Source organism: Artemia franciscana, chromosome 6 (assembly GCF_032884065.1).
Source record: "Artemia franciscana chromosome 6, ASM3288406v1, whole genome shotgun sequence".
In the NCBI taxonomy this organism is placed as follows: domain Eukaryota; kingdom Metazoa; phylum Arthropoda; class Branchiopoda; order Anostraca; family Artemiidae; genus Artemia; species Artemia franciscana.
The window spans coordinates 24,345,663-24,372,894 of record NC_088868.1 but is presented as its reverse complement, the minus strand read 5'-3'; the positions used below and the strand labels follow the sequence as shown (position 1 = coordinate 24,372,894).

Genomic DNA, 27,232 nt, shown 5'->3' with positions numbered 1-27,232 from the left:
TTACCTATCTACTCTTCTTTCTGTCTGTTTTTTCTTCAAAATTATCCTTTCTATGGAAAATACGATGTATTAAAACTATTTACAGGGTAGAATAGCACACAACTGTCCACAAAGCCCACAAAAATTCATTCTGACGTATATTTCGTGCAGACAGAATCACGAGTACCATTTTCAATGAGGATTTTGAAAAAGGCGTCAATTGAGGGAAGGGACTCAAGATTTATTTACCCCACAAAATTTGAAAATACTTTTTTTTTTCGGTATTTCCATAGAAAATTTGAAAACACGGCGAATTTGCCCCTTTAGATATCAGAAAATACATTAAAAAAAAAGTGAATTAGCGCCACTGGAGGATGTTGGAACTGTAAATTTAACTGTGAACTTGAAAACTAAGGAAGACCTCAAGTTTTTATATATTCCAAAATGTGTAAGCGAGTAATTTCAGACAAGAAAGGTTTAGATTGTTTTAGGACACGCTTAAATTTTTTTGTGGCTTAATAGGTCCGAAAACTCCCTAAAATTTACAAAAGATATTCAGTAAACTGTTAACGTTGTAGAAAAAGAGAGGAGAAGAAAGAAAGAGAGGGGAGGGTGTTTTTCAGGAGTTTGTTTTCCTGAAAATCCTAGAGTTTGTTTTGTGTACTTTAATTTTTCGTGAAAAATTTTAAATGAAATTCCTTTTAAAGAGATTTTCATCATAAAAGAAAGCATACACGCCAAAATCGAATGAAATTTAACATCAAACTTAAAAATTCAAAAAAAAAATACTTGTTATAGCATACCCAGCGATATAATTTACTAAGTCTTACGAAAAATCTAAGTAAAGGTAAAGCAGTTGTAACGAAATTATAGCTAATGGTAATATAGTTTACAGAAAATTACGATTCAATGGGAAAGCTTAACATTTAGCCATTGATAAGGGTAAAACCCTGAATTCTTTGTCTGTCTGATTGTTTCTTGATGTATCTGGAATCTGAAAGAGAGTTTTTTACACTTGTATTTTGTAACATCACTACTTCTACATTGGGTTACATCTTTTCTTTCTTAGTAACTACAAGAACTGACCTAGTCAATTCAACCGCTAAGACTTAGTAAACTCGTCTTTGTTATACGTACATGAGTACATCTTACAAGGTAGTTTCTAAAGCTACTTTCCAATTAGTTTCGAATTACTTTATTATTCCTGGAGAAGATATAACCGCTATAAATCACAAAAATTACAACTATGAAAGCAACTGAAATATAACACATTTAAACTTTGGTTGCACTAATATTTCACAAGAAGTTTCTTAATCAATGTGTGTCCATTTTATTAGACATAGATCCAAGCAAACTTGAACCCCCACTCTTTCAAATAATGCAATTCTTACTTGAAATTTCAGTAAAGGTCTTATTTTGTTGGAGGGAATTAGGTCCTTCTTCACAGGAACTCATTGAGGAGGGAAAGGGACTAAAAACATGCGCAAAAAATGGATATTATGGTAATTTTTTTAAATATACAAGCTATCTAAATGGAGTTCCCCTGATTTCCTGGAGCGGTGCTGGACTTTTTCAAGAATATGAAATAATAAGACTATTGGGATCTCTTCAAAGCTATCTATTTTCCAAAAACACCAGAAGATATGAGAGGAATTTAAATTTTCACCAACAGCGCATTTTTGCAAGTTCGTAAATAAATATTCGCTCTAGCTGTTATATTTACTTTGAACTTCAATGAAATAAAATGTATTTGATAGTGTGACATTAATACAGTTCATAAGAAGCTTGTTCAAGTATTTTATCTAAGAATTAAGAAAGCTTCGAAAGACAGTTCTGAGTTAAACAGACTTCACTTCTTTTTTGTTTTATATCTTTTTGAGGACCCAGATCCAGTCGAAGCAGTTGTCGATGTTGACTCTGCAGGAGAAGGAGGCTCAGTTCCAATAAAAAAGGAGATCGGGTCTTCTTGCTCCCAAGTGTCAACATCAATCTCCTTGATTGAGTCAACATCTTCAACGCCCATGGTTTGTCTCAGTTCTTTCCTCTGGTCATCTGAATGCTGGGGACACCTTAGAGATTTTGTACATAGCCTGCCTGTATGCTCAGATACGACACCACAAATTGCATTAAGTACATTTTTCCGTTCGGTTACAGGCAACTGTTCCCAGCTACCATCTTCGACTGAATATGACAGGTCACTAGAGTTCTTAGACTTTTTCGGTCGTCGTGGACTATTCACTTTTTCCTTTCTCTTTTTCTTTTTATCTGAAATCCATTCGTCATCATCCATATCATCATCTGAGATAGCAAGTTCCATTTTCGTTGATGAAGCTATTCGTCGAGACGCTAATCTAGAACTATTTCTACCCATTCCCATGCATTTTTCTAAATGTGGAGCAAACCTTGCTGCGGCCAGGTTTCTATCACAATTTGGACAATTTATCTCTGATATTTTTTTGAGAGGCAAGGATTGCCCAAAAACATCAAGCCCAGGCTGGTCAACTACTGTGCTGTCCGTTTCATCAGTTTCTCCATATTCAAGCTGGGCAATACCAAGTTTATGGGCTCTGTGTATCTCTAAAGCCACACCAAAAGTTACTTCATCGACAAGTTCACCGAGAATCCAAGCAGAAGCCCAGTCAACAGATACTCCATCGGACAGCATACTTATAGGTTAAAACCTAAAAAAAGAAATTATTACAACGTCTTACAGTTTAGAAACAAAAGCCTACATAAGGATGGTTAATCGAAATCCGGTGTATTTCCTCAGTCCTAACAAAATTTGCAGGCAACAAATGTAATGTCAAGAAATGTTTTTTCATATGAAAATGCCAAAATCGATTGTTGGTGAATTTCTAAAACAAATTTTTTAATCAAGCAGTATTGGGAAAGTCACTGATGGAATTTGCGAGCTAGACTAAAAAATTAGAAGCAAAAAGAATATTTTTTTGATCAAAATAATCACGGAAAACTTTTTTTACTTTCGGTTTATTTCTTATACTCATCATGAAGCTTTAAAAGCTGTCTCGATTCTGTAGGTCTCCATTTTCGGACTTCATACCAGACATTATCTTTACATGAATTGTTGGAAGCAATTTCTTTAAAGTAAAAACAAATTTTTCTCGTATTCCACAGTAAAAAACAAGAGCTAAGAGCTCATATGGCACTTGTGACGAGGCGAGAAGAGCTAAGAGCCAAGAGATCATATGGTATGAGTTCTAACAAAATTCTATGAATCAATAAATTGATTTAAAAAGGAAAATAAGAGGATTAATGCCGGTCAGGATTTAAAACAAGAGCTCTGAGTCACGATGTCCTTCTAAATATCAAAATTCATTAAGATCGAATCACCCACTCGTAAGTTGTAAATACCTAATTTTTTCTAATTTTTCCCCTTCCTTTAGCCCTCCAGATGGTCAAATCTGGGAAAACGACTTTATCAAGTCAAATTGTGCAGCTCCCTGACACGCCTATCAATTTTCATCGTCCTAGCACGTCCAGGAGCACCAAACTCGCCAAATCACTGAACCCCTCCCCCCAACTCCCCCAAAGAGAGCGAATCCAGTACGATTCTGTCAATCACGTATCAAGACATTTGTTTATTCTATCCACCAAGCTTCATCCCGATTCCTACACTCCAAGTGTTTTTCCAAGATTTCCCCCTCCAACGCCCCCCAATGTCAAACGATCTGGTCGGGATTTGAAATAAGAGCTCTGAGACATGAATTCTTTCTAAAAATCAAATTTCATTAAGATCCTATCATCTATTCGTAAGATAAAAATACTCCAATTTTCACATTTTCCAAGAATTCCGGTTTCCCCCTTCAACTCCCCCCAACGTCACAGGATCTAGTCAGAATTTAAAATAAGAACTTTAAAGCACAAGATCCTTCTAAATATCAAATTTCATTAAGATCTGGTCACCCTTTCGTAAGTTACAAATACCTCAATTTTCAAAATTACCCCCCCCCCTCCAATTCCACCAAAGAGAGCAGTTCCGGTCCAGTTATGTCAGTTACGTATCTTAGACAGGTTTTTATTCTTCCCATCCAGTTTCATCCTGATCTCACCGCTTTAAGTATTTTCTAAGATTTACGCCCCCCCCCCCCAATTACGCTTGATCCGGTTGAGATTTAAAATAAGGGATCTGAGTTACAAGGTCCTTCTAAATATGAAGTTTCATGAAGATCTGATCACTCCTTCGTAAGTTAAAAGTACGTAATTTTTTCTTATTTTTCAGAATTAACCCCCCCCCCCCAATAGATCGGATCCGTTCCAATTATGTAAATCACATATGTAAGACTTCTGCTTATTTTTCCCACCAAGTTTCACCCCAATCCCTCCAATATAAGCGTTTTCCATGATTTTAGGTTCCCCCACCCCAAACTTCCCCGAACGTCACCAGATCCAGTCAGGATTTAAAATAAGAGCTTTGAGACACGATATCCTTCTAAATATCAAATTTCATTGAGATCCGATAACCCGTTCGTAAGTTAAAAATATCTCATTTTTTCTAATTTTTCAGAATTAACCCCTCCCCCAACTACCCCAAAGAGAGCGGGTCCGTTCCGGTTATGTCAATCATGTATCTAGGACTCATGATTATTTTTCCCACCAAGTTTCATCCCGATCCCTCCACTCTAAGTGTTTTTCAAGTTTTAGGTTTCCCCCTCCCAAATCCCCCCCCCAATGTCACCAGATCTGGTCGGGTTCAAAATAAGAGCTCTGAGCCACGCTATCCTTCTAAATATCAAATTTCATTGAGATCCGATCACCTGTTCGTAAGTTAAAAATGCCTCATTTTTTCAAATTTTTCAGAAATAACCCCCCCCCCCAACTACCCCAAAGAGAGCGGATCCGTTCCGTTTATGTCAATCATGTATCTGGGACTTGTGTTTATTTTTCCAACCAAGTTTCATCCCGATCCCTCCACTCTAAGTGTTTTCCAGGATTTTAGGTTCCCCCCCTTCAACTCCTCCCAATGTCATCAGATCCGGTCCGGATTTAAAATAAGAGCTCTGAGACACAATATCATTCCAAACATCAAAATTCATTAAGATCCCATCACCCATTCATAAGTTAAAAATACTTCATTTTTTCTATGTATTCCGAATTAACCGGCCCCCACTCCCCCCAGATGGTCAAATCGGGAAAACGACTATTTCTAATTTAAGCTGGTCCCGTCCCTGATACGCCTGCCAAATTTCATCGTCCTAGCTTACCTGGAAGTGCCTAAAGTAGCAAAACCGGGATCGACAGACAGACAGACCGACAGAATTGGCGATTGCTATATGTCACTTGGTTAATACCAAGTGCCATAAAAAAAAGTCTAACCATTGTTAGGAACTATTGGGACAACGGCAGGACAACGATAATAACTAAGGTCTAAAACATTATATTTAAGGTTTTAGTCAGCCCATAATTAGTGAATACGACACATATTGCACATATGCAAAGAGGATCCAATCCGTCTCATATTCCCTTTACAAATTTCAATTTGAGACAAACCGGGTCATTTTCACAAATCTACGAGAGGGAAATTCCCCGAACAATCTGAGTAGACAATAAAGGTAAGCTCCGCATACACGTAGCCAGTGTTGAGGGCTTCAAAATATCTGCTACATTTAGTATACTCTAAAATTAGTAGATACATAGATACCCATATTCCCTCAAGGTCCCTTTCCGAATCAAAAAATATATCGCTTTCTATCCTTATTGAAACTGCGACATTTGGTTTGGACAGTATCAGGACTACAGAAAACAGTTTTTGACTCAGCAAATATAGCATCCCACAGAGTAAACTCTTTATTTCTAAGGCTAATCTGAACGACCAATTATCATTTCAAGAGGTTGGCCAAATAAACTATATACCAAAGTACATACTGAGGAAATACGAAAAATGCTATGCAGTATAATCAATACAAATCCCGAGGTACTTAAATTCATTGACCTATTCAATTGAGTTTGACACTCACTGTAAGACCCAATCTTTTGGCATTTTCATCTATAGCGTTGAGTAGCAGCCGGTGTCGCTGTTTCGATTCTTCGAGAAGAGCAATGTCATCAGCAAAGTCCAGGTCAGAGATCTGCCAGCTGCAAATATTATCTCAAGAGTCCAAAGACTGTCTTAGAATGTAGTCCATGGCAATAACATACAGGGCTGTTTGACACCAGACATTATCTTGAAGAAAGGCGTTCCCTCATTTTCTATGGGAACACAACATTCACTATCTTAATCGATTGCAATAATTATTTTCACGGTTTATCAGGTACTCCGTAATATTTCAAAAACTTCCATAAAATCTTTCGATCAACAGAATCGAAATGCCTTTTCAAAATCAGTGAAGCATGTACATGTTTTTTTGCCAAATTCCCTGGATTCTTCAACCATTTTAGCAACGTGAAGATAAAATTAATCTAAAATGGTAACTGCCACCAAGAAGGGGCAGAGCGGAGACTTGCTTGTAAAAATTGAACAGGATACGACAAGTTAAATTGTAAGTAGTGCTGCCTTTGGTTGTTGGGACATTTACAATGTGTTTTGAGTTGAAAGTGTTGTGGGTAAAGTCGAGTTTTAGGCCGTAAGTGATGGCAGCACGTAGTCAGTACTGGCATGTAAATTTTCCATAAAACTCATTTTATCCGCAGTTCCAGGACTAGGTGAAATTTTAGATACAGCACATGACAATTAGGTTGGAAAGACTCGGTAAGACTTTAGGTCGAACACACAACCACATTATTTCATCAAAGGGAGCTAAACATTGAGCCGAGGTTTCAGTTGGATTTAAAATTATGGACGAAGAAAAGAATTCTGCCACCTTTCTTACCCAGAGGGTGGTTTTTTGGTCTTAGTGTGAAAAACTGGGAAAGTGTTAATTTGTGAGTTTTGAGCTCGCACTTTAATAATTGCAATTATATCTAAGCTATATGTCTTTGACATATGTCTCTAATTCAAGAAGTTTTTCGAAGTTAAGACTTTCAGTGTTGTCAAATGTGGGAATTCCCCAAAGTTTAGGGAATCTTAAACGACTTTTTAAAATCACTGTTGGGGTCAGTATGTCTAATGGGATTGATAGTGGGGCAAGACAGAGGTAGTAAGAACACAGGACTGGGGGAGCACTTCCATCATTTTCAGGATAACGACTAGAGCCAACTTAGGTAGTAACTGCTTTGGGAACAACATGCCTAACAAGAGAAGGAGATATTGAAAAACTTTTTGGATTAAATTGTCGTCTTGACAGGGGCAAAAGGTACCTGGAGATTATTCTTTGTAAGGAAGTCAGACCGAGAGCACACAAAGTGGAGGGATTCGTTGGTGATAGGGTTTCATTGTAGGGAACAGGGAATAATTAGTCACATCAGTTGTTGGATAATTGAACTTGTCAAATCTCCCAAGTCTCGGTCAAGTGCAAGGGAATATAAATGGACCGGAACTAGCAGAAATTGTAACCAATAGTAGCCTAACTAAGTAGCGGGGATGGTTTGGATATGGAGGTAAAGCGAGTGGGCCAAGGACGGAGGATAAAGGTTGGTACAAGCTACAGGAAAAAAATGATTGGGTTTGATTGTTTTTTGAATGGTGCCCCTGTAGTTTAGAATGAAATTTGTTTTCGCAAATGTGATGAACTAAAGAAGGGGGGAAATTTGTAAGAATTTCACTGGGGTAAGGATGGGTGTTTATTATAATCGAAGTGTACCTAAGAGTGTTTCCGTATCTGGGAAAAAATTAAAAGATTTAGGTGAAAAAGTTTTACTCCGATTTTTGCCCAAATTCAGCAAAACAGATATACTGGTTGGTTGAAAGTTTCTTGAGGATCTCTTACGCATACTAAACTATAATAGCGTGAGTTTTATTGCAGCCAAAGCATCTACCACTAGAATAACCTTTAAATATATCAACATGAGGATATTTACAAGGAGGATTGGTAAAATGACTAAAAATTTACAATTTACAAATATGAGAATATTGGCAGCTACTTAATCCACAATTACTGTTTAGAAATTTGAAACACACGCTGGATAATCATTAGTTTCATTTCTAATAATGTTTTGAGCGTCAGAATTGTTGGCACTTGGTTTGTTTTTTTAAGCTAAATATCTGTGGTCACGCAAAAAGGGCACTAGAACTTTTCATTCCCATTTGAATGAGCCCTATCTAATCTCCTAGGACAATTGGTTTGATACAATCACCCCTGGGGTAGAAAAAAAAAATAAGAGACAAACATGCATCTGTGAAATTTCTTCCAGCAAAAAGTATAAAATTCCACATTTTTGTAAATAGGGGCCTTTTTGTAAATAGGGACCTATATACTAAAGTTCTCTGAATATATTGAATTTAAAGGTGTGATTTTCATTAAGGTTCCTTGACCTTTTATGGGTGTCCCCCCACCCATACCAATTTAATCAGGCTTGTACCTTTGAGGGATAATATTAAACTTAATGAATTTTATATATTTCAAATCAGCATAAAAAGCCAATTCTATTGATGTATAAATTATTATCAAAATTCATTATTTTAGAGTTTCCGCTACTAAGAAAGTGTTTGATAGTTAACAAATTTATTTAAGAGCTGAAATGCTGCCCAGATTGCCTCTTTTCTCTGCTGCAGACTATACCAACCTCGGCTGAAGGCTGTTTGAAAGACTAAGCCTGTTTGCGTAGGTGGATTTTTTTTGAAGGTATTTCTAGCCTTTCTTTTTAGCATACTCACAATTCAAACAGTACTGCGAATAACTTTCTTAGTTAGGTAATAAATTTGTAACATCAAATTCTTATCTATCAGGTTTATACACTGAGTTATAACCCTTTTAAAGCCTGCCTGAAGAAGCTATGTTATTAATTTCAACAAGCCGTTTAACTCAACATAACTTAAAAATACAAACACTTTTTCAAGGTTTACGAGGACTGAAATTGTATACAAAGAAGAGGATCTGAGCTCAGTCTATTTCATTTTAACATCCTAGGTTTCCACTGCATATAGTTTTCATCTTCCCTAAGTGTTGAATTTACATTCACAAAATGAATGGCTTCAAAAATTTTTGGAAGTGAGTATTTAAACGTGGGTTTGATGGAGAGAATACCTGCAAAAGAACGAGTTGACAGGATACTGTCATTACTTTTACTAAGAATCCCAGGCAAGGTTCTAGCTCATTGTTTGTCTGTTTCTAATGGCTTATTGTCAATCATAAAGCATGTTTCTAATCATCCAGGTACTTAAAACAAACCACTTAATTTAACTCGTAAAATATTGCATTCCTTCGAAGCAGTCAAAAAAATTAATAGAAAGCTAAAATTCTGCCAAGATTACATCTTTGCTCTCCTACAGCTCATTTTAAATTTGTCTGAAATCTGTTCAAAAAGTGAAGTTTTTTATATGGAATGATTTTTTGAAATGATGGTACTTGTATGATATAGCCCCTACCTAATATGTTTCTCTGATGCTCAATCCTAATGAAAAATACCAAAGTAAGATAAAAATATAATACTTTAGTAGCAAATTTGGGCTATATACTTGCACGGGGGGGGGAAGTATAGAGGGCCTGCATACATAATGTGTTAGGTACAATTATTCTGCATATTATGTGGTACGAATTGTTTTCTAACTTCACAATGTCTAAATACTTTACCATTACCCCCTAATGTGCAAATATATAGCCCAAATTACATATTTTCCATCTATTCTGTCACTTCTCTTTATCTTGTCTCACGCTAATTTCTGAGGGTTTTCATTTCTCCTACTATGAAATAATGCTCTGTAAAACACAGCTTAGCAAGGTCTACATATATATTTATGCTTAGCTCTCGGAAAATTTTGCGCTGGAATAGAAGATGCATTGAAACTGAGTAGCTTTTCACAATCTCAACTGCGGATTACACATTGATAACTGAAAGTTATAGTGTTAGAATTACTGGCAGAAAATTGTTTTAGCTAAAATGGTTTCTTTCTCCTTTACATTAGGGTATATTGATGGTCTTCTATAAAGACTGTTTTTTTAGAATTCAGCATTACTTAGTTAACTTTGGAGCACCTAAATGAGATTATGCTGCTTGTTTATGGTTAATAATAGGTTTGTTATAAGATCTTTGAGCATGACTTCAACTGAAGATTGCTGATCTGACCTGGATATCAAGGATTACCTTACCTAAAATACCTCAAATCATATTTCCATCAATATAAGGTGGCCTTGAGTCATCTGTAGAAAATCTGGCTGACAATGAGGATAGTATTTTAAGAATGTAATATCCACATCTGTTGGTAATAGTAACCATGTTGTAATAATTTTGGAGTTATGTTTGCCTAGTAAACAACCTTCTTCTAAACAACAAAAATATGTCAATTACAAACTAGTCTTTGAAAGACTTGCCAATGCCAATTACAAACAACTTATTACTGATGATATTGCTGTGAGTTGGTTAAATGGGAAAACTGATATTTTGCATGATGAAAAGTCTTGCACCAAAACTTGTTGGCCAAAACAGGCCACAGGTTTGCATTTTTTGACAACAAAAATAAGTAAACTCATTAACAGAAAACATTTAGCATGGAATTGCTACAGAAAAAAAAACAACTGAGAATTATCAAGTCATCGAAACTTTTCATAACCAGACAACCAACCAAATCAGGGAGTTGAAGAGACGGTTTGAAGAAAAATTGGCTGAGGATGTAAGGGATAATCCTAAATCCTTCTAGCGTTATGTTTCTCAAAAATGTTGCAGCAGATGTACAGCCCCTGATATCCTGCTCTATTTTCAATTAGTTATTGATTCTGAGGCAAAAGTTGAAATTTTTCAACCAACGATTCTTTCCTTCAATTCTAGTACTGCTTCCCCCCCTCCTGTACCATGATGTACCTCTTAAGATGGAACCAATTCAGATTACTGATACAAAAGTTCGAAAGGAATTTATGTTTCTCATAATGAATGAATCTGCTGGTCCAGACTGCATTCATCCTCATATCCTTCATGAATGTCAAACAGTCTTTTATGAACCACTTTCCTTGCTATTTAAATTATCTTTGGGTCTTTCCAGACTATCTCTGGATTGGGAAACTGTCCATATCATTCCAATATCTAAGAAAGGTAGAAAGCACCTTACTGAAAACTATTGACCTAATTAGCATGACATTAGCATTGTTCAGCCCTTGAATCATATGCCATATTGTTAAGTTATTTGATACTAGGGTGTCTGCTGGCATGATTCTGTTTGACTCTTCGAAAGCCTTTGACAGAGTTTGTCACAAGCAACTTGCAATTAAATTATGTGCATTCAAGCTTGAAGAGAATCCCTGCTCTGGATCTTTGGTTTTCTTTATCTCCATTCCAATGTAGCCAGTTAATTGATAACTCTGGTAACCACAATCTTTCTTGCTCTAAGCATGTTTTGAGTGGAGTTCCTTGGGGAAGTGTTTTGGGTCCTACACAATATAATATCTTCATCAATGATATTCCTTCCACTATCAGTAGTAAATCCATGCTCTATTCTGACGATTATGCATGATGTGAAGATCCTGCCCATTTACAAAATAATCTTGGACAGCTTGGTCAAAGGCCTGAGGCTTGGCTTCGTGAATTCTATGTTGCCAAGTAGCATGTCATTCACTTTTGCGAAATGAGTCCTTGTCACTCTTATTCTTCCTCAGGCCACCTACTCTCCTCTCTAAATAGTGATTAAGATCTAGGAGTCACTATTGACAATGAACTAAAATTCAGTACTCATGCTAAGAAGTCTGATGGTGGTGCTAGTTCAAGTCTAGGGCTGATTAAAAATGCTTTTTCCACTTATTCCCCTAAAGTCATCATTCTTCTGTAAAAAGAACTTGTGCTTCCCAAGCTCAAAGTTGGAATGTCTCAAGCTTTCCTTTATTTTCAAAAAGACATTTAAGCTTTGGAAGATTTGAAGAGACATGCCACCAAAGTAATATCTGGCATGCAGGAGCTTTCCTACCCTGCAAGAATAGCAAAGCTGAAACTCCCAGCACTTGTATGCAGGAGTAATAGAGGTAATACCCTTCTAGCCAATAAGTTAACGAAGGCTAATAGTCTCCAAGCATTATTTCCTACTGTTGGTCCTAATTCAGGAACTAGAGGTCGCGAAATGAAACTTGTTAAGCAGTCTACCTATCTAGAGTCTGCACTCAATTCTTTTTTTAAGAATTATCAACAGTCAGAATAACTCTGTAGAATCAGTTTCTACTGAATCTGTTGACATCTATATATAAAGGTCTGACGCTAAGTGGTCTTCTAGATAGTGGAAACTCAAGTGGGAAGCTACTGATCATCCAACTGCACCTGGTCACTAAATGACATAGAACACAACTTCAATCATCAACTCTGAAGCGTCACAAGGAGAAATTCTTACATTACTTTAAGCTACAATTTAAGGTAATGTAAGGTTATGATCTGCTATTCCAGTTTTTTCTCCATTCTGCATTGGTCCAGTCTTGATTTTTTGAAACCTTCTTGGATTTGGAACTGAATAGTGACTTTTGGAAAGGCTCTCCTAGTACAGGCCAGCATGGACTGAAAAGAACAGTTGGTGCTCTTGCTTGATCCAATAGGGGATCCTGAAAAGTGAGTTTAAAATAGCCGTGGGTGTTACTTCAAACATTTGACGCCTGCCAGGTGGGCAAAACCATAGTGCACCTAGATCATCAGCTGCTCTAAGGCCTGATCCCATCTTATTCTCCCCATCAGTTTGGGTAAACAGAGAGCAGAATTATTGAAGCTTTCCTGAACAAAAAAGGCGTTATTGCCTTTTATGTAGATACCTCTCGAAAAGCCCGTCAGAAAAGAAAAGAATTGGTTGAAGAGATTAAAAGAAGAGCTGCTGCTAGTGAGCAAAATCTAGGAATAAAAAACGACTGATGGAGCAATAAATGTGGCACAGAAAGATGTAAACAGTGTAAATAGGGAGCAAGAGGTCATTTGAAGTGAAACAAACTCAAGCTTTGCCAGAGCTGAGTCACTGTTCTCAACAAACAAAGCTTTCGAAATCACCTGTTCAGGCAGTGAGAGCGTGCGTGGCAACACTGGCAGTGAGAGGAGTGGCAAAAACGAAATCGAAATCAGTTGCTCTTGTACTAACTTATACAGCTATCCTGGATTCTAACCTGCCATGGGAAATTGATTGTAAGATATTTAAGGCAGCAATTGATATCTTAAAGAAGAGAAATATTATTTAATAATGATTAAAGCTTGGAGAAGTCAATTTTTAAAAGGACGTGATTTATCTATAGTTTTTGATTGTGCAGAAGAGAGCGGGAATGAGTAGGAAGAGCCGTATTGGTACTAGCCGGCCTAGTGGCCTTAAATTGCTGGGGACAGGTAGCTCAGGTACTCACACTTCCCACAATCAATAACAGAGTATTAGTGTTCATAATTGCATATATTCATTGTTTGCAGACTGGAGGAGAATAGCGCTTCCAGTGGCTAGTTTTTCTGAGGAAGAAGTCAAAGAGGTGAAAGGACTTGTTGTTAGTTCATATACCTCCCTACAATTTTTGGAACTGGAACTGGCTGTAATACTGCTAAAATAATAAACAGAAATAAAAAAAAATTCTAGGAAAGTCCATGTTTTTTACACAAATTCTGATACTCTCCCTCCAAAACTTAATGAACTGAAAGCTGTGTGTTTTGATCTTGATATAGATATAACATGTGTTTGTAAAATTTACCCTAAAAACTCAGTGTCAAAATTGGAAGAATACTCATATCCAAATACATGGATTCAGTCTGTGTAGCAATTTGGATAACCCTTAGTGTCAGAGAGGAGCAGCAATATATTGAAAAACAGGACTGAGAGCTGCCTCTCAGTCCTGTTTTTCAATCATATATTGGCTGTTTTTCAATCATATATTGAAAAACATGGGGCTGTTTTTCAATCATATATTGAAAAACAGCCCCAATCACTAAACAGTGCAAAAAAGATTTAGATGAAATCTCTAGATGGTCATCTCAGTGGTGTTTGCAGTTCAACAAGTCAAAATGTAAAGTCCTGCATCTTGGACAAAACAACCCTAGACAACCTTACCATGTAAGAGATGGCCCAATTGAAGCTGCAAGTGAGGAGAAGGACCTGAAAGTTACTGTTGATGATAAACTCAAGTTCCACAGCCACACACAAGCTAAAGTTGCTAAAGCAAACCAGGCCCTAGGGCTCATAAGACAAATGTTTACCACAAGGAAGCCATGAGTGGTCAAGAAGCTGTACAAAGCTATTGTAAATCCACACCTGGAATTTGGAATGACCCTAGCATCTCCCCATTATAAAATGGACCTTAAAGCACACAAGATTATCCAAAGGCAAGCAACAAAGCTCATACCAGCTTTATGAGACAAGCCACATGAGGAATATCTTGTGTTCCTCAAACTTCCCACCCTAGTCTATTGAAGGAAGAGAGTAGATGCAATTGCTGCTTGGAAACTGCTAGAAAACAACCTCTCAAGCCAAGTTTTCTCCTCATCCCTCACAAGTACAACAAGAGGTCACACAAAGAAGCTGCAAATCCCCTGTTGCCATCAATGTGAGTGCCAGCACTTGTTCTCTGTATGTGCTGTCCCTCACTGGAACAGCCTTTCTGAAGCCATCATCAAGTCCCATAGATGTATTCAAGAAAGGAGTTGATGTGGACTGGGCCAATACAAAGTGCAGGCTAACCTGGGATGCCAAACCATAAAATGTTACACCACCAGCAAGATGTTTTACAGGATGCTCATCACCACCTTATCCAGCTGGACGTGCAATTTAAGGTAAAGCTTCTTGAAGTGTCCTCTTGTGGTATTTAAGAACAGCAGGGGAAAATCTGACTTCAGAAGTCATTTTCTAGCAATTTGCAAGTTATTATTATATTTCTTGTTTTCCTATACAATCATTTGGAGCTTGAGTGACAGCAGAGAAAATATTTTGGATGCGTAGATTTGTTTAAAAATATTGTTACATTGCCTTGTCACAAAAGATACTGTCAGGTTTTTTTCTTGTGCAAATTTGAAAATGCTTGCACTGTCCAAGAGCCTGGGACAAAATTTTTCCCCTGGAAATTAATGATTACCTACAGAATTTTTGCCATATTTAGTTGTAAATTGCACATGGTCAACAAATACACTTTAGAGCAGAAGTTGCATTTTATAGGTTCAATTTTCCAATAAGAAGATTTGCAACCAAACCTGAGACACTTTGTACATTAGGATTGTTTAATTTCATAGGGCTTATATGCTTTATTTTGGCAAAATAGGAACACTGATGAAAAACTGTTGTAATAATAAATTCAATACTTTACTGGATGTGGATACAGAGTCATTGGCTTTATACAACCTTTTGATTATTTTGATAAGTTCACCTTTATTGTTGATAAGGCTCTGATTAATCTCCTCAGGGGTGGGGGAGATTTCATGGGTACATTATAAAATAAATTTCTGCAAAAATTTTGAATGTTGGTTTCTATTTTTCAGCTTTAACTGGGATGCTCCCAAGGGGTTTTATTTGCAGGGCCCAATTCATACCTAGTTTAGTTCATAATAAAACTTCCATAGATTATCATTTTGCAAATTTAAGGTACTCTAAAATATTACTTCTTTTGTCCACAATGTCTTTTGGGCTGGATCAGCTCCTCCAAAACTGAGGCAAAGGCAACAATGGGCTTTTCATTTACATATGGCTTTAATATGAATGACAGGACGGCTGATTGTTTCTTTTTCTTATGTGTATGTTGAACTTTTGAAAGCAGGAAATGTAAATTTGGGTTGGAACTGGGGAGATTTGCTCTAATTTGATTTGTAGTGTAATCTTGACTCTCATCAGAAAATCCTTCTGAGGCACTGGCAGATCCAGGGGGAGCGCGCCCCTGACATAATTGTGGATTTGCGGTTGGGACTGCTTACTCTGGTTTGGGTTAAGATGAAGGTTACTTTTTGTAATTGGTTTTTAATATGTTGAGTTTTTAATAAATTTTTAATTATTAAGACTTTCGTTTTGCAAACAAGTTTGAAACAAGGTTTCAATTACTTTGTGCAGTCTCTATTAGATTTTACTAATGATGCACACCACCAAAACGTATTTAATAAAATTTAGGTATATCAAGGGAATCTGTCTGTATTTCCACAAAAGACAACTGGGAGGCAAAAATCTTCATTTCATAATGAAAAAGGAGGGGAAATTTAAAATCCTAACTTCTTTAGGCTGTCAAAATGATATTTCAGGATTGTGCTGTCATATATTTTTGAGTCTTGCTATGGCACTGAAGCGAATAATCTGATATCATTACTTTTTTTGGCTGTCTGTTTTGTTTTTTTGGGGTTGCTTTTTTTGCAAAGCAGGGTGAGTTTACAAAATTGTTGTTTTTTAGGGGATTTGTATAATAGAAAATTAATGTATGAGAAGTGCAAAAATTATACACTTCTCTTTTTCTTCTCTTTTATACACTTTACTGCCTATTTTCATCTAATTAAAGCTCTGCATTATGTGACATATCACCTCTCTGTTCATCCTAAAACATTAAAATAAAGGCCAAATTTTTTATAGCTTTAATAAAGGTTTGTATATACTTAAAAACTAAGCATATGAGTCGAAATACTTCTTCAAAGGAGGAGTAATCATTTACAAGATTAGATTTTTGAAAAATTGTTTACAAAAGAAGGCAAATAATTATATGTTTTTTTTTTTTTTATCTAGCTGGTATAGATGGGTCTCTGAATTCTCAGTTTGAATCAGTGGAATGACATCATTTTTTTTCAAACATTTGCTAATAAGATCTTCATAAAAAAGTTGAAATTCTCACAACTTGAGTATGCCTATCAAATACAAAAATAACAAACACGTAATTTTTTAAGGAGTATTTCAATTTATATACTTAGGTTGAAGCACATACCTACATGCATCTTTATTAGAGTTAATATTTTTCTGACAATTTTGGTCTTTATTCGAATATTTTAGGATGAATAGAAGAAGAAATACTAATAAAGAGCTCTAAACTGACAGGACTAGCCATTATAAGCATTCACCCAAAATATTGAGGTGGACATAGACCATGTAATAAATAGATATGGCAGTTGTGGAAATACAGAAATGGAATTTTCTTATAAAATGGTGAATTCTATAACTTCAGTGAAATATATAGAACTTGAAAAAGTGGAAGGATACACTACATTGTTATGAAAAGTAAAATTTTGATTGGTAATTTTTTTGATTTTGTCAAAGTTGACACTGTTTATTAAAACACTATTACTAAAAAGAAACAGTGATTCACTAGTACTTTATTGCCTACACTTAAAATCCTTGTTTTAAATTTCTTCTATGCATTTTTATCTCTTTGTTCTCTTTTTCTTGTTATATCCCCCAAAAGAACTAGTATTTAATGTTTAATATATATTTTATGAATATACAAGTTATATCTTTGCCCTTATTTCCTACTCTTCATTACTGTCATAGTAACTAAACAATGCCATAAATTTAAGCAACATGCTGAATGGTTTGACCTATACAAATTGTCACAAAGAGTGCATGACCCCCAAAAGATGGCTCAAGACCAATCTTTTTTTGAGAATAAAAAGCTTAACTCTTAAGTTGTTAGGTTGCCTTTGAATATTAATGATTTGGGTCATATTCAAAAAGACATAAACCTGTTTGTAACTCCAGATAAATACATTGATAGATTACATTTTGGCAATTTTCAAAGATCACCCTTCATAACCCCTACAAGTGGAAGTCAAAATAACAGCAGTAAGACTGGTTCTTCATCTTCTTTTTCTGGATCTGGTCACAACCAGATCTAGAGATGGGATATACTCACCATCTAACTATGTCTTCCTTTAGTTCATTGGTTTTTGCTCAAGTTGTCAGCCCATCAGTGTCTAAGAAAGAATTTTGGTGGTCAATTGATCACATGGCAATAATGAAACTGGTAAATATCACACATTCACCACTGGCTTGCAAATATCAACAGCGCGTCGGTCCATGGCATGAATCAAGGGTTCAGGATACAATAGATATATTTTTAGTCAGGCAGAAATTGTACCATCTCCAGCAAGAGATATTACACCCAAGGCAGCTTTAAGACTGGCTCGAAGCTCAAGTCTCAGTGATTCTACAAGGTACAATGTTGCCAAACAAACAATGTTGAGCTTGCCTTCAGTCCTGTCCAAACATGTTGAAGATATTTTTAAGGAGTATATGAATGAGTGCAGTGTTGAACAAGATGCCTTTGTCTGTGAAGATTTAGAAACTTCTTTGCTTTGAAGAAGGAAATTGTTTGGAGATAGTGATTGTGAATTAGATAGTGAGAGTAGTTACAGAGGGTCTCTTCTTGGCACACCTGGAAGCATCAGTATATCCTCTAGTCCCATTGCTCCACCTGACAAACATATGGCTAGTTTAATGGACAGTGATAGCAGTTCACCACCAATTTCACCAATTGCTCACTTAAGATCACGTATTTTATTCAAAGATTCGAAAACAGCTCGTCAAATTGACCTTGATCAAGAGGACATTAGTGTGATAAGCTTTACTGATGGTTTCTCGAGAAGGAATGATTTAATGTTGAGTACAGCATTTCCAGTTACTAGAGATTTTGAATTTAAAGAGATTCAGCCAATAACTGAGCTAGATGAATCAGTAGAATCTGAAAAAGAAGACATTCAACCTAAGATCCAAACTAACCATGTTGTATTGGACACAGGCTACTCAACATTCTTCCATGGGGATATGAGTTCAACAATTGCAGACATATCCCATATGTGCTTAACATTAGCAACTGGTGTGAAATGGCCTTTACCTGTTAGTCCTGCTGTTAACAGGGAATCTGAAGCTCAAGTTGGTACACCTATTGGATGTTCAACACAAACTAAGTGATAATTAACAATGAAAAATGAACAATTACTGAGTGATATGCTTGCCAGTATAGTTTGTAGTGTCTTGATCCTTTTTTTTAATTTCAGTTATCACTGCCCTCTATTTTTAGTATACATCCAACAGAAATTCATGTTGACCATTAAGTAAAAGTAAAATTAAGAAAAAATGACAAAGATCTTCTTGATCTATGTTTATTGAAAATTTTTATTGACAATCAGAAGATGGAACTTGACAATTAAATGACAAACTTTACTCTATTTTGTCTTTCCAAGGCTTTCTCAAATTTCTTCTCTTGTGGTTTAATAAGAGTTCTTTTCCACCAGTTCCCCCCTGAGTTAAACAGTAGTATGAATGAGGAGAGGGGAATGTTTTAAAAAATATGTTTTTTTGGTATTTTCACTGAAAAATGGCTTTTGTGGGTACTTTCATTGAAAAATTGAAGAAAAAACATTATTCCACCTAGCCCTAGATTTTGAAAAATACTTCCTTGCTTCCCCCTCCCTAATTTCTACGAATTGACGCCCCAGGAGATAAGCCTTGACTCTAGCAACAACAAAAAGTCTTTCAAGTTGACCTATTGTATAACTTTATCTTATCTTCCTGACTTTGTTTATGGTCCTTTAAAAAAAAAAATTCACCTGTATGTTCTTTTTTTATGTTATTTTAGAACTTGCCAACAGATTTCTGACAAAATTTACTTATTATGAATGCAAAAAAAAAAATACAATTCTAAACTCACTTGCTATAGTGGTCAGAAGTGCAAAGGCAAAAAATTATGCAGAAAATATTATATTTTTTTATAGATGGTGAACAGCTTTTTATTTTTTTTATTTTTTTGCAAGGTGGTTTCTATAACTTACTATTTTTGTATCAATATTTCTATACCATTTTAATATCAACAGATTTATTAGAACTTTGACCCTCACCAGATTTTAGATCAAATTTCCAACCATTTCCACTACCTACTTACAACACATAATTGTTGAGGTTCCCTTTAAATTGCAGGCATTTTTTGTTTGCAAGTTTATCAAAGTAACTTATTACCCCCCCCCCCTAAAGAAAATCCTGGATCTGCCCTTGTTCTGAGGAGGGATTGCAGATAAATTTGTCCCACATTGATACTTTTCCATCCCTCTTAAGGAGGTCATTGGGGTGGTTTTTTGACATCCAAATGATGGAAAGAGACTTGACTTCAAATATGTGGTGACTGAAATAGAACCAAAATGATTAAAATAGAGGAAAGCAGAAAAGAGGAACTACAGTTGTGACTTCATAAGATCAAATGTAAAATTGTTAGTGTCCTTTGGTTTTTGTTTTTTCATAATTTGAAACTACATTTGAATTTCTGCTGTTGTTTTGAAAGATTTTTTAATTAGCTGTTTAGATTTTACCCTCAAACTTGGCACAATGAAGGGTTTTCTTGCAAAAAGTGTTTCTAATTTTGAAATCGAGAATATAAAATTTGTTTCATAGTTGAGCCAGGTGATGATTTATGATTGTCACATTTGCAGGAAGAAAATCAAACAAATACAAACTTGTCATTTCAATCAAGTTATAAAAGTTTTGTACATCTAGGTGGCATGTCCATGGATAGTTTTGCTAATCTTAATGTTGTAGTTAGGACCACTTGGATAAAAAAGAGTTATGATTTCTTTTTCTTTTTTATGGGCAGCAGCAAAAGGAGAAAAACTATTCATAATAAGATTGGCAACAGCATAAGCAACCAATTTTCGACTATATGCAGAGGGAAAGCTCAGTAACAGAGATTTTTCCCAGAACGAAAAATAACTTTTGGCTAAACCAGTTAAACCTTGATAAAAATTTTTTTAACAAAATGAATTAAGATTACAATAGTTTCAGATGATTTAACATCAGACCTGAACTTGTGGTCCAATAAGATTATGAATTTGTCAGTGTTTGAGAGCCAATAAATAGATTTACCTCTAAATTCAAAAATAGGAAATATAGGAAAAAGCTTTGGTTAAAACTGAAAAACTACAACAATGTTCCTGTGTATAGTAAAGCACCAACCACAAAGAATTCCCTTGGAGTACTCTCACTTCTCATGAAGCACTTGTCTGCAACATACATATATAGCCCTAAGCTCTATGGAAAAATTTTGCTGATGTACTGAGTTTGCATTATTGTTTGATATTAGCTAAAACTATTTAAAAGAAACATGTAAAAAAAAAAATCTGAAAACTGCTTTTGAAAAATTGCAAATATTTATCTCATTCCTATAGAATCTTTTCCTCAACCTCACCCCTTACCAGATAAATGAATAGTCAATTTGGGCTAAGCCTATTATCATTAGGCTATATTTAATAGTAGTTTTATGTTACTTTTTTTATTTATTATTGCTTCTGGTGTTACCCTAGAATTGGGGCTATTGAGAAGAAAATGTGCTAAGAAAACAATCCTTACTTTACAATATTCTTCCACCATGCTTTACCCCCCTAATGTGCAAATATATAGCCCAATGAACACTAAGAATCAACATTTTCATATTTCAAAACAAGAGATTATCAAGTTAGTATTTTCATATATAAATTTATCAATAATATTCTTCCTTCTTCTTTCAAAATATATTTCTTCATTACTTGTGATCTCCATAGCCACAATATACAAGGGACATCAAATCTGGTATATCCATTTAGAAATAGAGTCAGAGCTTCTTTTGTAATTAGAAATTTTGCTCCCTTTGTATGTGATATTACTCTAATAGATATAAGAAATTTGAGCCATCTGGCATCCTTCAAGGCTGTAGTTAAGAGATTTTTCTTTGCTAAAGAATAGTATGTTTGTATGTAGTTTATATGTTTGCATGTAGTATGATGTAGAACAGAGAAGACTGTTGCCCCCTTTGGGGCATTCTTAGCAGGTGCTGCAGTGTTTTGCATACTTTTTTAAAATAAAAGGTATCTTATCTTATCCAAATTATAGATTTCCAATCCACATTTCCATTTGTCATTCTTGTTTCAACCCATGTACCCATAACTTGAATCAATAGAGACAAAACCAAGAAACAAAAAAACACAAAGGATTCATATCATTTAAGCTATATATTTGCATATTAGGGGAAGGGGGTAAAACATAATGGAAGTGGCTTCAAAGTGAGTGAATTACAATTTCTCTGTATATTCCAGAGTAAGAGTTATTTTATTAGCCTGTTTTCTTCCAATAGCCTGCAATTCTAGGTTGATAACCTGCTTCTTTACAACAAACACTAATCAATCACCTAAAAAGGAGTGGTTCTATTGTAAAATATAGAAATTAGATAAGTTAGTAGGGTATTTACAATTGATGTTAAGTAGATTTCAGAATTCCTTAGGGTTTCCTTTAAACAGATGGTAAAATATATCCTAGTCTACACAAATATATTAGCCTATTGACATAGAGACAAGGTGAATACACAACTCAATGCCTTTCATTATGCTTTTGGTGTAAGCCTAGATAAGCCCTTTCACATAAGGAGACATGTTAAAAAAACAATTCTTATTTCATAATACACAGAATAATAAGGGTTAACAGATTTTGCATGGAGAGAACCTTTATCTTCACTTCTTTCATTGGTCTATAATTGGTTTTTAACAAATTTCTGAAAAACACACATCGGATTGATAAGCAATTTCTCTGTTTTCAAACAAATCTTCATGTAACAATTTCTTATATCACATATTAATAGAAAAATGTTGAGAAAATACGTTACATTAGAAGGCAATTGGACATTTGTTTGAGTCTGTTTTTCAAGACTTAGAGAATAGATGCAAAAAAAATATAGAAATGTGGTAGAAAAAGTGCAGAACAATGAAAGAAGTGAAGATAAAGGAAAATGTGTTAGCCATGATCATTCTACATATTATGAAGAAAGACTTGTTTTCTCAACATTTTTACTTATGTGCCAGGTCTTATCTGGGTCTAAACTATGCTCTTTCTCCAAATATAATAACTGTATCACTAGCTAATGTACACCCCCCCTCCTGATGGCTCAGCTGGGGTTATGAGGCTATAGCCTATTCAAAAACAGCATACAAATAACCACATATTTTCTAGTCTCCAGTAAAATTCTAGTTAATTGACTTCTTGCTATCTTGGAAAGGGTTTAGGTTAGGAAAATGAAACTTTCAGGGATGGGCCTACAGGCTAAAGTATGTCCTGGGAAGGTATTTTGAAGCACCCACCTCCACTCCTTCTCTCTCCAGAGGGCCCTGAAATTAGCCTATATGACAGGTCTATACCTATTGAAATTTTGACAAAATAAAATTTTACCTTAATTTTCAGTTAGGCTACCTGGACAATTATTTTGGTGATTAAACTATTGTTAATAGATGCATTTTGACTTTTTGAACATCTTTTCTCTCTTGCAAAACTACCACAAACCTACTGTTATGGAGCTATTCCAGCCCAAATATTCTTGTATTTATACATATAGAATTGCAATCATTTCTGTTTTTGTTGATTGGATATTTGGAATTGAAACCTGTAATAGTTTAGAAACAAATTTGGGCTATATATTTGCACATAAGGGAGTGGGGGGTAAAGCATAGCATATAGGCCTACTAGTTGCTTTGTCTCTGCTTTTAGTTTTGAAAATGCAATTCCTGTTATTTGAGTAGAATTTTGAGCCATATCAATGTTTTTTTTTCAAATTAAGGAAATGTATTTGCATATTGTGTTTGTATTTGAACAAAGTTATGAAGCTGCATTTTTGTTGTAGGCTATTTTGCAAGGTTTCACTTTTATAAAACACATATTTTTAAAGTTCGTCAAAGGTCAGCGCCCTCTAGATGGAGAAGCAGTGGAGGTAGATACTTCAAAATACCTTCCCAGGACATATTAGCCTGTAGACCCATCACTGAAAGTTTCATTTTTTCTGACCTAAACCCTTTCTGAGATAGCAAGAAGTCATTTAACTAGAATTTTACCCTATTCTCCATCTGATTTCTTATTTTTACCAAAATTTTCATCCAAATTGTTCAACATCAGGCATCAATTCATTGCCTCATGTATTTTAATTTTAAATTTCACGCTTGAACCTTCTCAGGACTGCCGAAACCTTTTTGGACTAAAGTGTCAAATTCAGCAAAAAAGGGACACTTTTAGTGTCCTCCTAGAAAATTAGCCAATATACTTTAAAAGCTGACAAAAAAAGGCTTTAGATGGTTTTCTCGCAAGTCAGAGGCCAGATTTACGTTCTTCTTTTCAATTAAAAGCAAAGCGGTTCTTCAAATAGGTGAAATCCCCCATGTAAAACCTCAAATCGCCTAATGCGCGAAGAAGAAAAAGAATTCAGTGCAATTTCTCAGGTTCTCTCGAACCTTCGGTTGTACTAATTAATCTTCTCCCGAAAACTCAGTAAAGCTCTGTTTTTATTATGGCGTTTTTCGGAACCAGAGCCGGCTTTTTGGACGACTGTTTTCATTATCGTCGTTTTCGGCAAAAAATTCGAAAGCGCAGTCTTATTTCAGGGATTCTGAATCATTTGTGCTGCGTTTATGGTGTTACAGGAACGTAAAGAAAAGTTGGAGTGCAACTAAGATGAATGACAAAATGTGTTGTTTAGTTTTTACGTTTTCAACCAAAATGTCTACTCTGTACAGCGAAAAAACGAAAACGGCGATAAAAAACGTCTTCACTATGAGCCGTCCCAGCCGTCTCGGCCGGAAAACGCCATAATGAAGACAGAGCTTAAAAGATTTGCGCCAGCAGACCACAGATACGATGTCTGTCGCTGGCGACACGGCTTAATTGCCCTCGCTCCCTTTTTTTCTTCAGTAGTCATCAGATCAAGTGTCATCGGATCTTTTGCAAAATTTTGTCGACCATTTCCCGCAGACTGATATCGAAAAGCGAGTGAAACGCGCTTGGCTTTGAACGTGCTTCACATCATTTTCACTTGGCTTTCGCCAACGCGTTTGGTTACGTTGCTCTCGCAAAAACACACAACCACAGCGTTATTTCATCCAAACATTAATGTATTCATGAGATCAATTAATTGAGAGATCAAATTGGATAAGGAGAGAAATAATGACAAGACAAATATCACTTGCTCTGTATAAAGCTAATTTATTCTTCAAAAAACAAAGAAATGTCAAATTCTTTGCAAATGGTGACAAGACAAATATCACATATGCTCAATCAAATGTTGAAATAAAAAAGAAAAAGCACAGAAAACCAAAGGAAAAGGCTTTTTGGTGTCAAGAATAGCAATGGTTTTTCGAGGACTGTTTCTCTCTGCCCACTCTCTTTCTTCTGAGAAGAGGTCGACGGCATCTGTAAAAGACAACGGAAAGGCTTGTTTAATAAAAATCATTTTCACCAAAAGCAGAATGGTGCACAACAAATGTCTAAGCAAATCGAAAATATTTTGCGCTAGGTCTTTGCCATCTTCGCGGCTCAAGATGGACCGAACCAAAAAACCTAGACAGCATGAAGAGACCTTTATAAGGGAAAGACAGTGCTGGATTTCACATACGGTGCATTTCATGTTATGAAGGCTTACAAAAAGTGAGCAGATACAGAATGAATCGGATTCCAATTCAGAAGCGTTATACAGAGGTCCAGCTTGGTTGGTTTCAATAATAGTCTTCTGTTTCTTCTCTAAACAGTCCACCAGGTTACAGCATGTAAAGCAAAACCTTTTTCACTGCTGTTCTTGAATCCTTTCATCACTTTAGGCAAAAAGCACATTTTGTTAGTTAGCGCTTAGTACACTGGATGAGACGTTCAGTCTACGACAGTATTACATAATCTTGACAGTTAGCAGAGAATTTTCTAGTGGGTTAGACTGTGGCCATATGGGACAAGGTTCACCCTCTCAAAAGCATGTGAACCTAAACTGCATATTTACCAAAAGCCTAATATCTTAATTCAGGAAATCAACTGAGGTTCACCCTCGTCCAAAAAAATTATTAAGCAGCAGCAAATCAGATGAAGATCAGATAGTTTGCTACTTACTACTATCCAGGCCACACCTCTGCATACTCCTGTAGACTACAAGTCATAAAACACCTTAAGCTTTTACTTGCCAGCAGTTATATGCTTGCTTCAGTTGTTTTTATCAAATTTTTTTTTCTAAACTCTCTTGAGCAAGTCATTTGTTTCACCACGTTTGAATTTTCGCACTTTTGAAAAGGAAAGTAGTGCAGATACGAAGAAAAAAAATACCTAAGACGAAAACGAACCTGTAAAGCACAAAGCACAAATTGAAAGCAGTTGGAGTTAAGAAAAAACTGAAAATAAATATATATGGTATTGATTTTGAAAAAATATCAAAAATTGTCCTTTTTTTCAAGAAGTTGCCTTTTTCCATCCAATAGTGGCACGGTGTCACCAAGATTGACAAAGTTAAAAAAAAAACACTACAGGTGTCCCTTTGGCAACCCTGGCTCTTCTCAATCCAAGATAGCCAAACTTTCTTAAGCCATTTTGTAAAAACAAGCAAAAAAGGACATTTTGTGTTTCCTTAAAAAGCTTGTGTGTTTAAAGACTTTTCGAAAGTGCCGCTTTACGGCGTTCGCGGATTAATTCCTTGTTGGAGCAATTACGAGGACATTTATCATTATAGTAGTCGCTACATAAGTGATCATGCTCTCTTTCATTATGATTAAACAAAATATCAGAGCCAATATTTAGCGAATTGAAACCGAAATATATTAATTTGGTTCAAATTGATAATCGTCCAAGAAAAACAGACTTTCCCAAACAAACAAAAAAAGTATCATACTCTAACCAGTTTACTTCTAAAAAATAGATCGTAAATCTGCTTTGCATCAATAATTTTTAATTGCTCCATGAAAGTGATAGATTTGTAAAGAAATAACCACTGGGCAGTGCTAAAAATAAATTACGATATAGGAGTAATAATAATTAAAAATTTTGTGCTTATAAAATTAATGAACGGAAATCGGAAGTAGACAATTATAAGTAATGTACTGGTTCTTAAATAGTCACTCAGATAGTTCAGAGTCGGATCTAACTTCAATTTTCACAAGCTTAGTGTACATGTTTGACTTGCAATATAACCTCAAAAACTTATTCAGTGGCACATTTGGGATCTGGCACTGATCAAGCGATGCAATGCTCCAAGAAACCACCTGCTTTAAATACACAAAAGACAATTTCAATTATCAGATGGTTTTTCCAATTATTTTTTTTATGTTAGTCAGCTTAAAGAATTGTCTTCATGTACCAGTAATGGAATAGAATAGTGCGCATACAAACAGCATAAAGTTTGATTGTTTAGTGCCATTAAATTTTTACACCTAAGAAGACCTTTTGAAATGAGACAAGAAAGGGTAGGATCTAACCGCTTTCCAATTTCAAAATCATTTATTCTTTTGAATACAATGAGCTTAGCGACTAATTTTTGATTGTGTTTCTAGCGCAATCTATGTCACATTGTTGCTTCCT

General features: G+C 35.5%; 1 protein-coding gene across 1 annotated transcript; it reads right to left on the bottom strand.

The window, feature by feature from the left end:
• Window positions 1-1,158: 1,158 nt before the first annotated feature.
• On the bottom strand, window positions 1,159-23,867 carry LOC136028225 (ataxin-7-like protein 3). The gene is made up of 2 exons (XM_065705949.1): window positions 23,776-23,867; window positions 1,159-2,660 (listed from the first exon to the last, which is right to left on the bottom strand). The coding sequence occupies exon 2, from the start codon at window positions 2,642-2,644 to the stop codon at window positions 1,829-1,831; it is 816 nt and encodes a 271-aa protein (XP_065562021.1). The 5' UTR covers window positions 2,645-2,660; window positions 23,776-23,867; the 3' UTR covers window positions 1,159-1,828.
• Window positions 23,868-27,232: the final 3,365 nt, after the last annotated feature.

Coding starts and splice junctions, on each gene's coding strand:
- LOC136028225 (XM_065705949.1), bottom strand. CDS start 2,644: ATGCTGTCCGATGGAGTATCTGTTGACTGGGCTTCTGCTTGGATTCTC.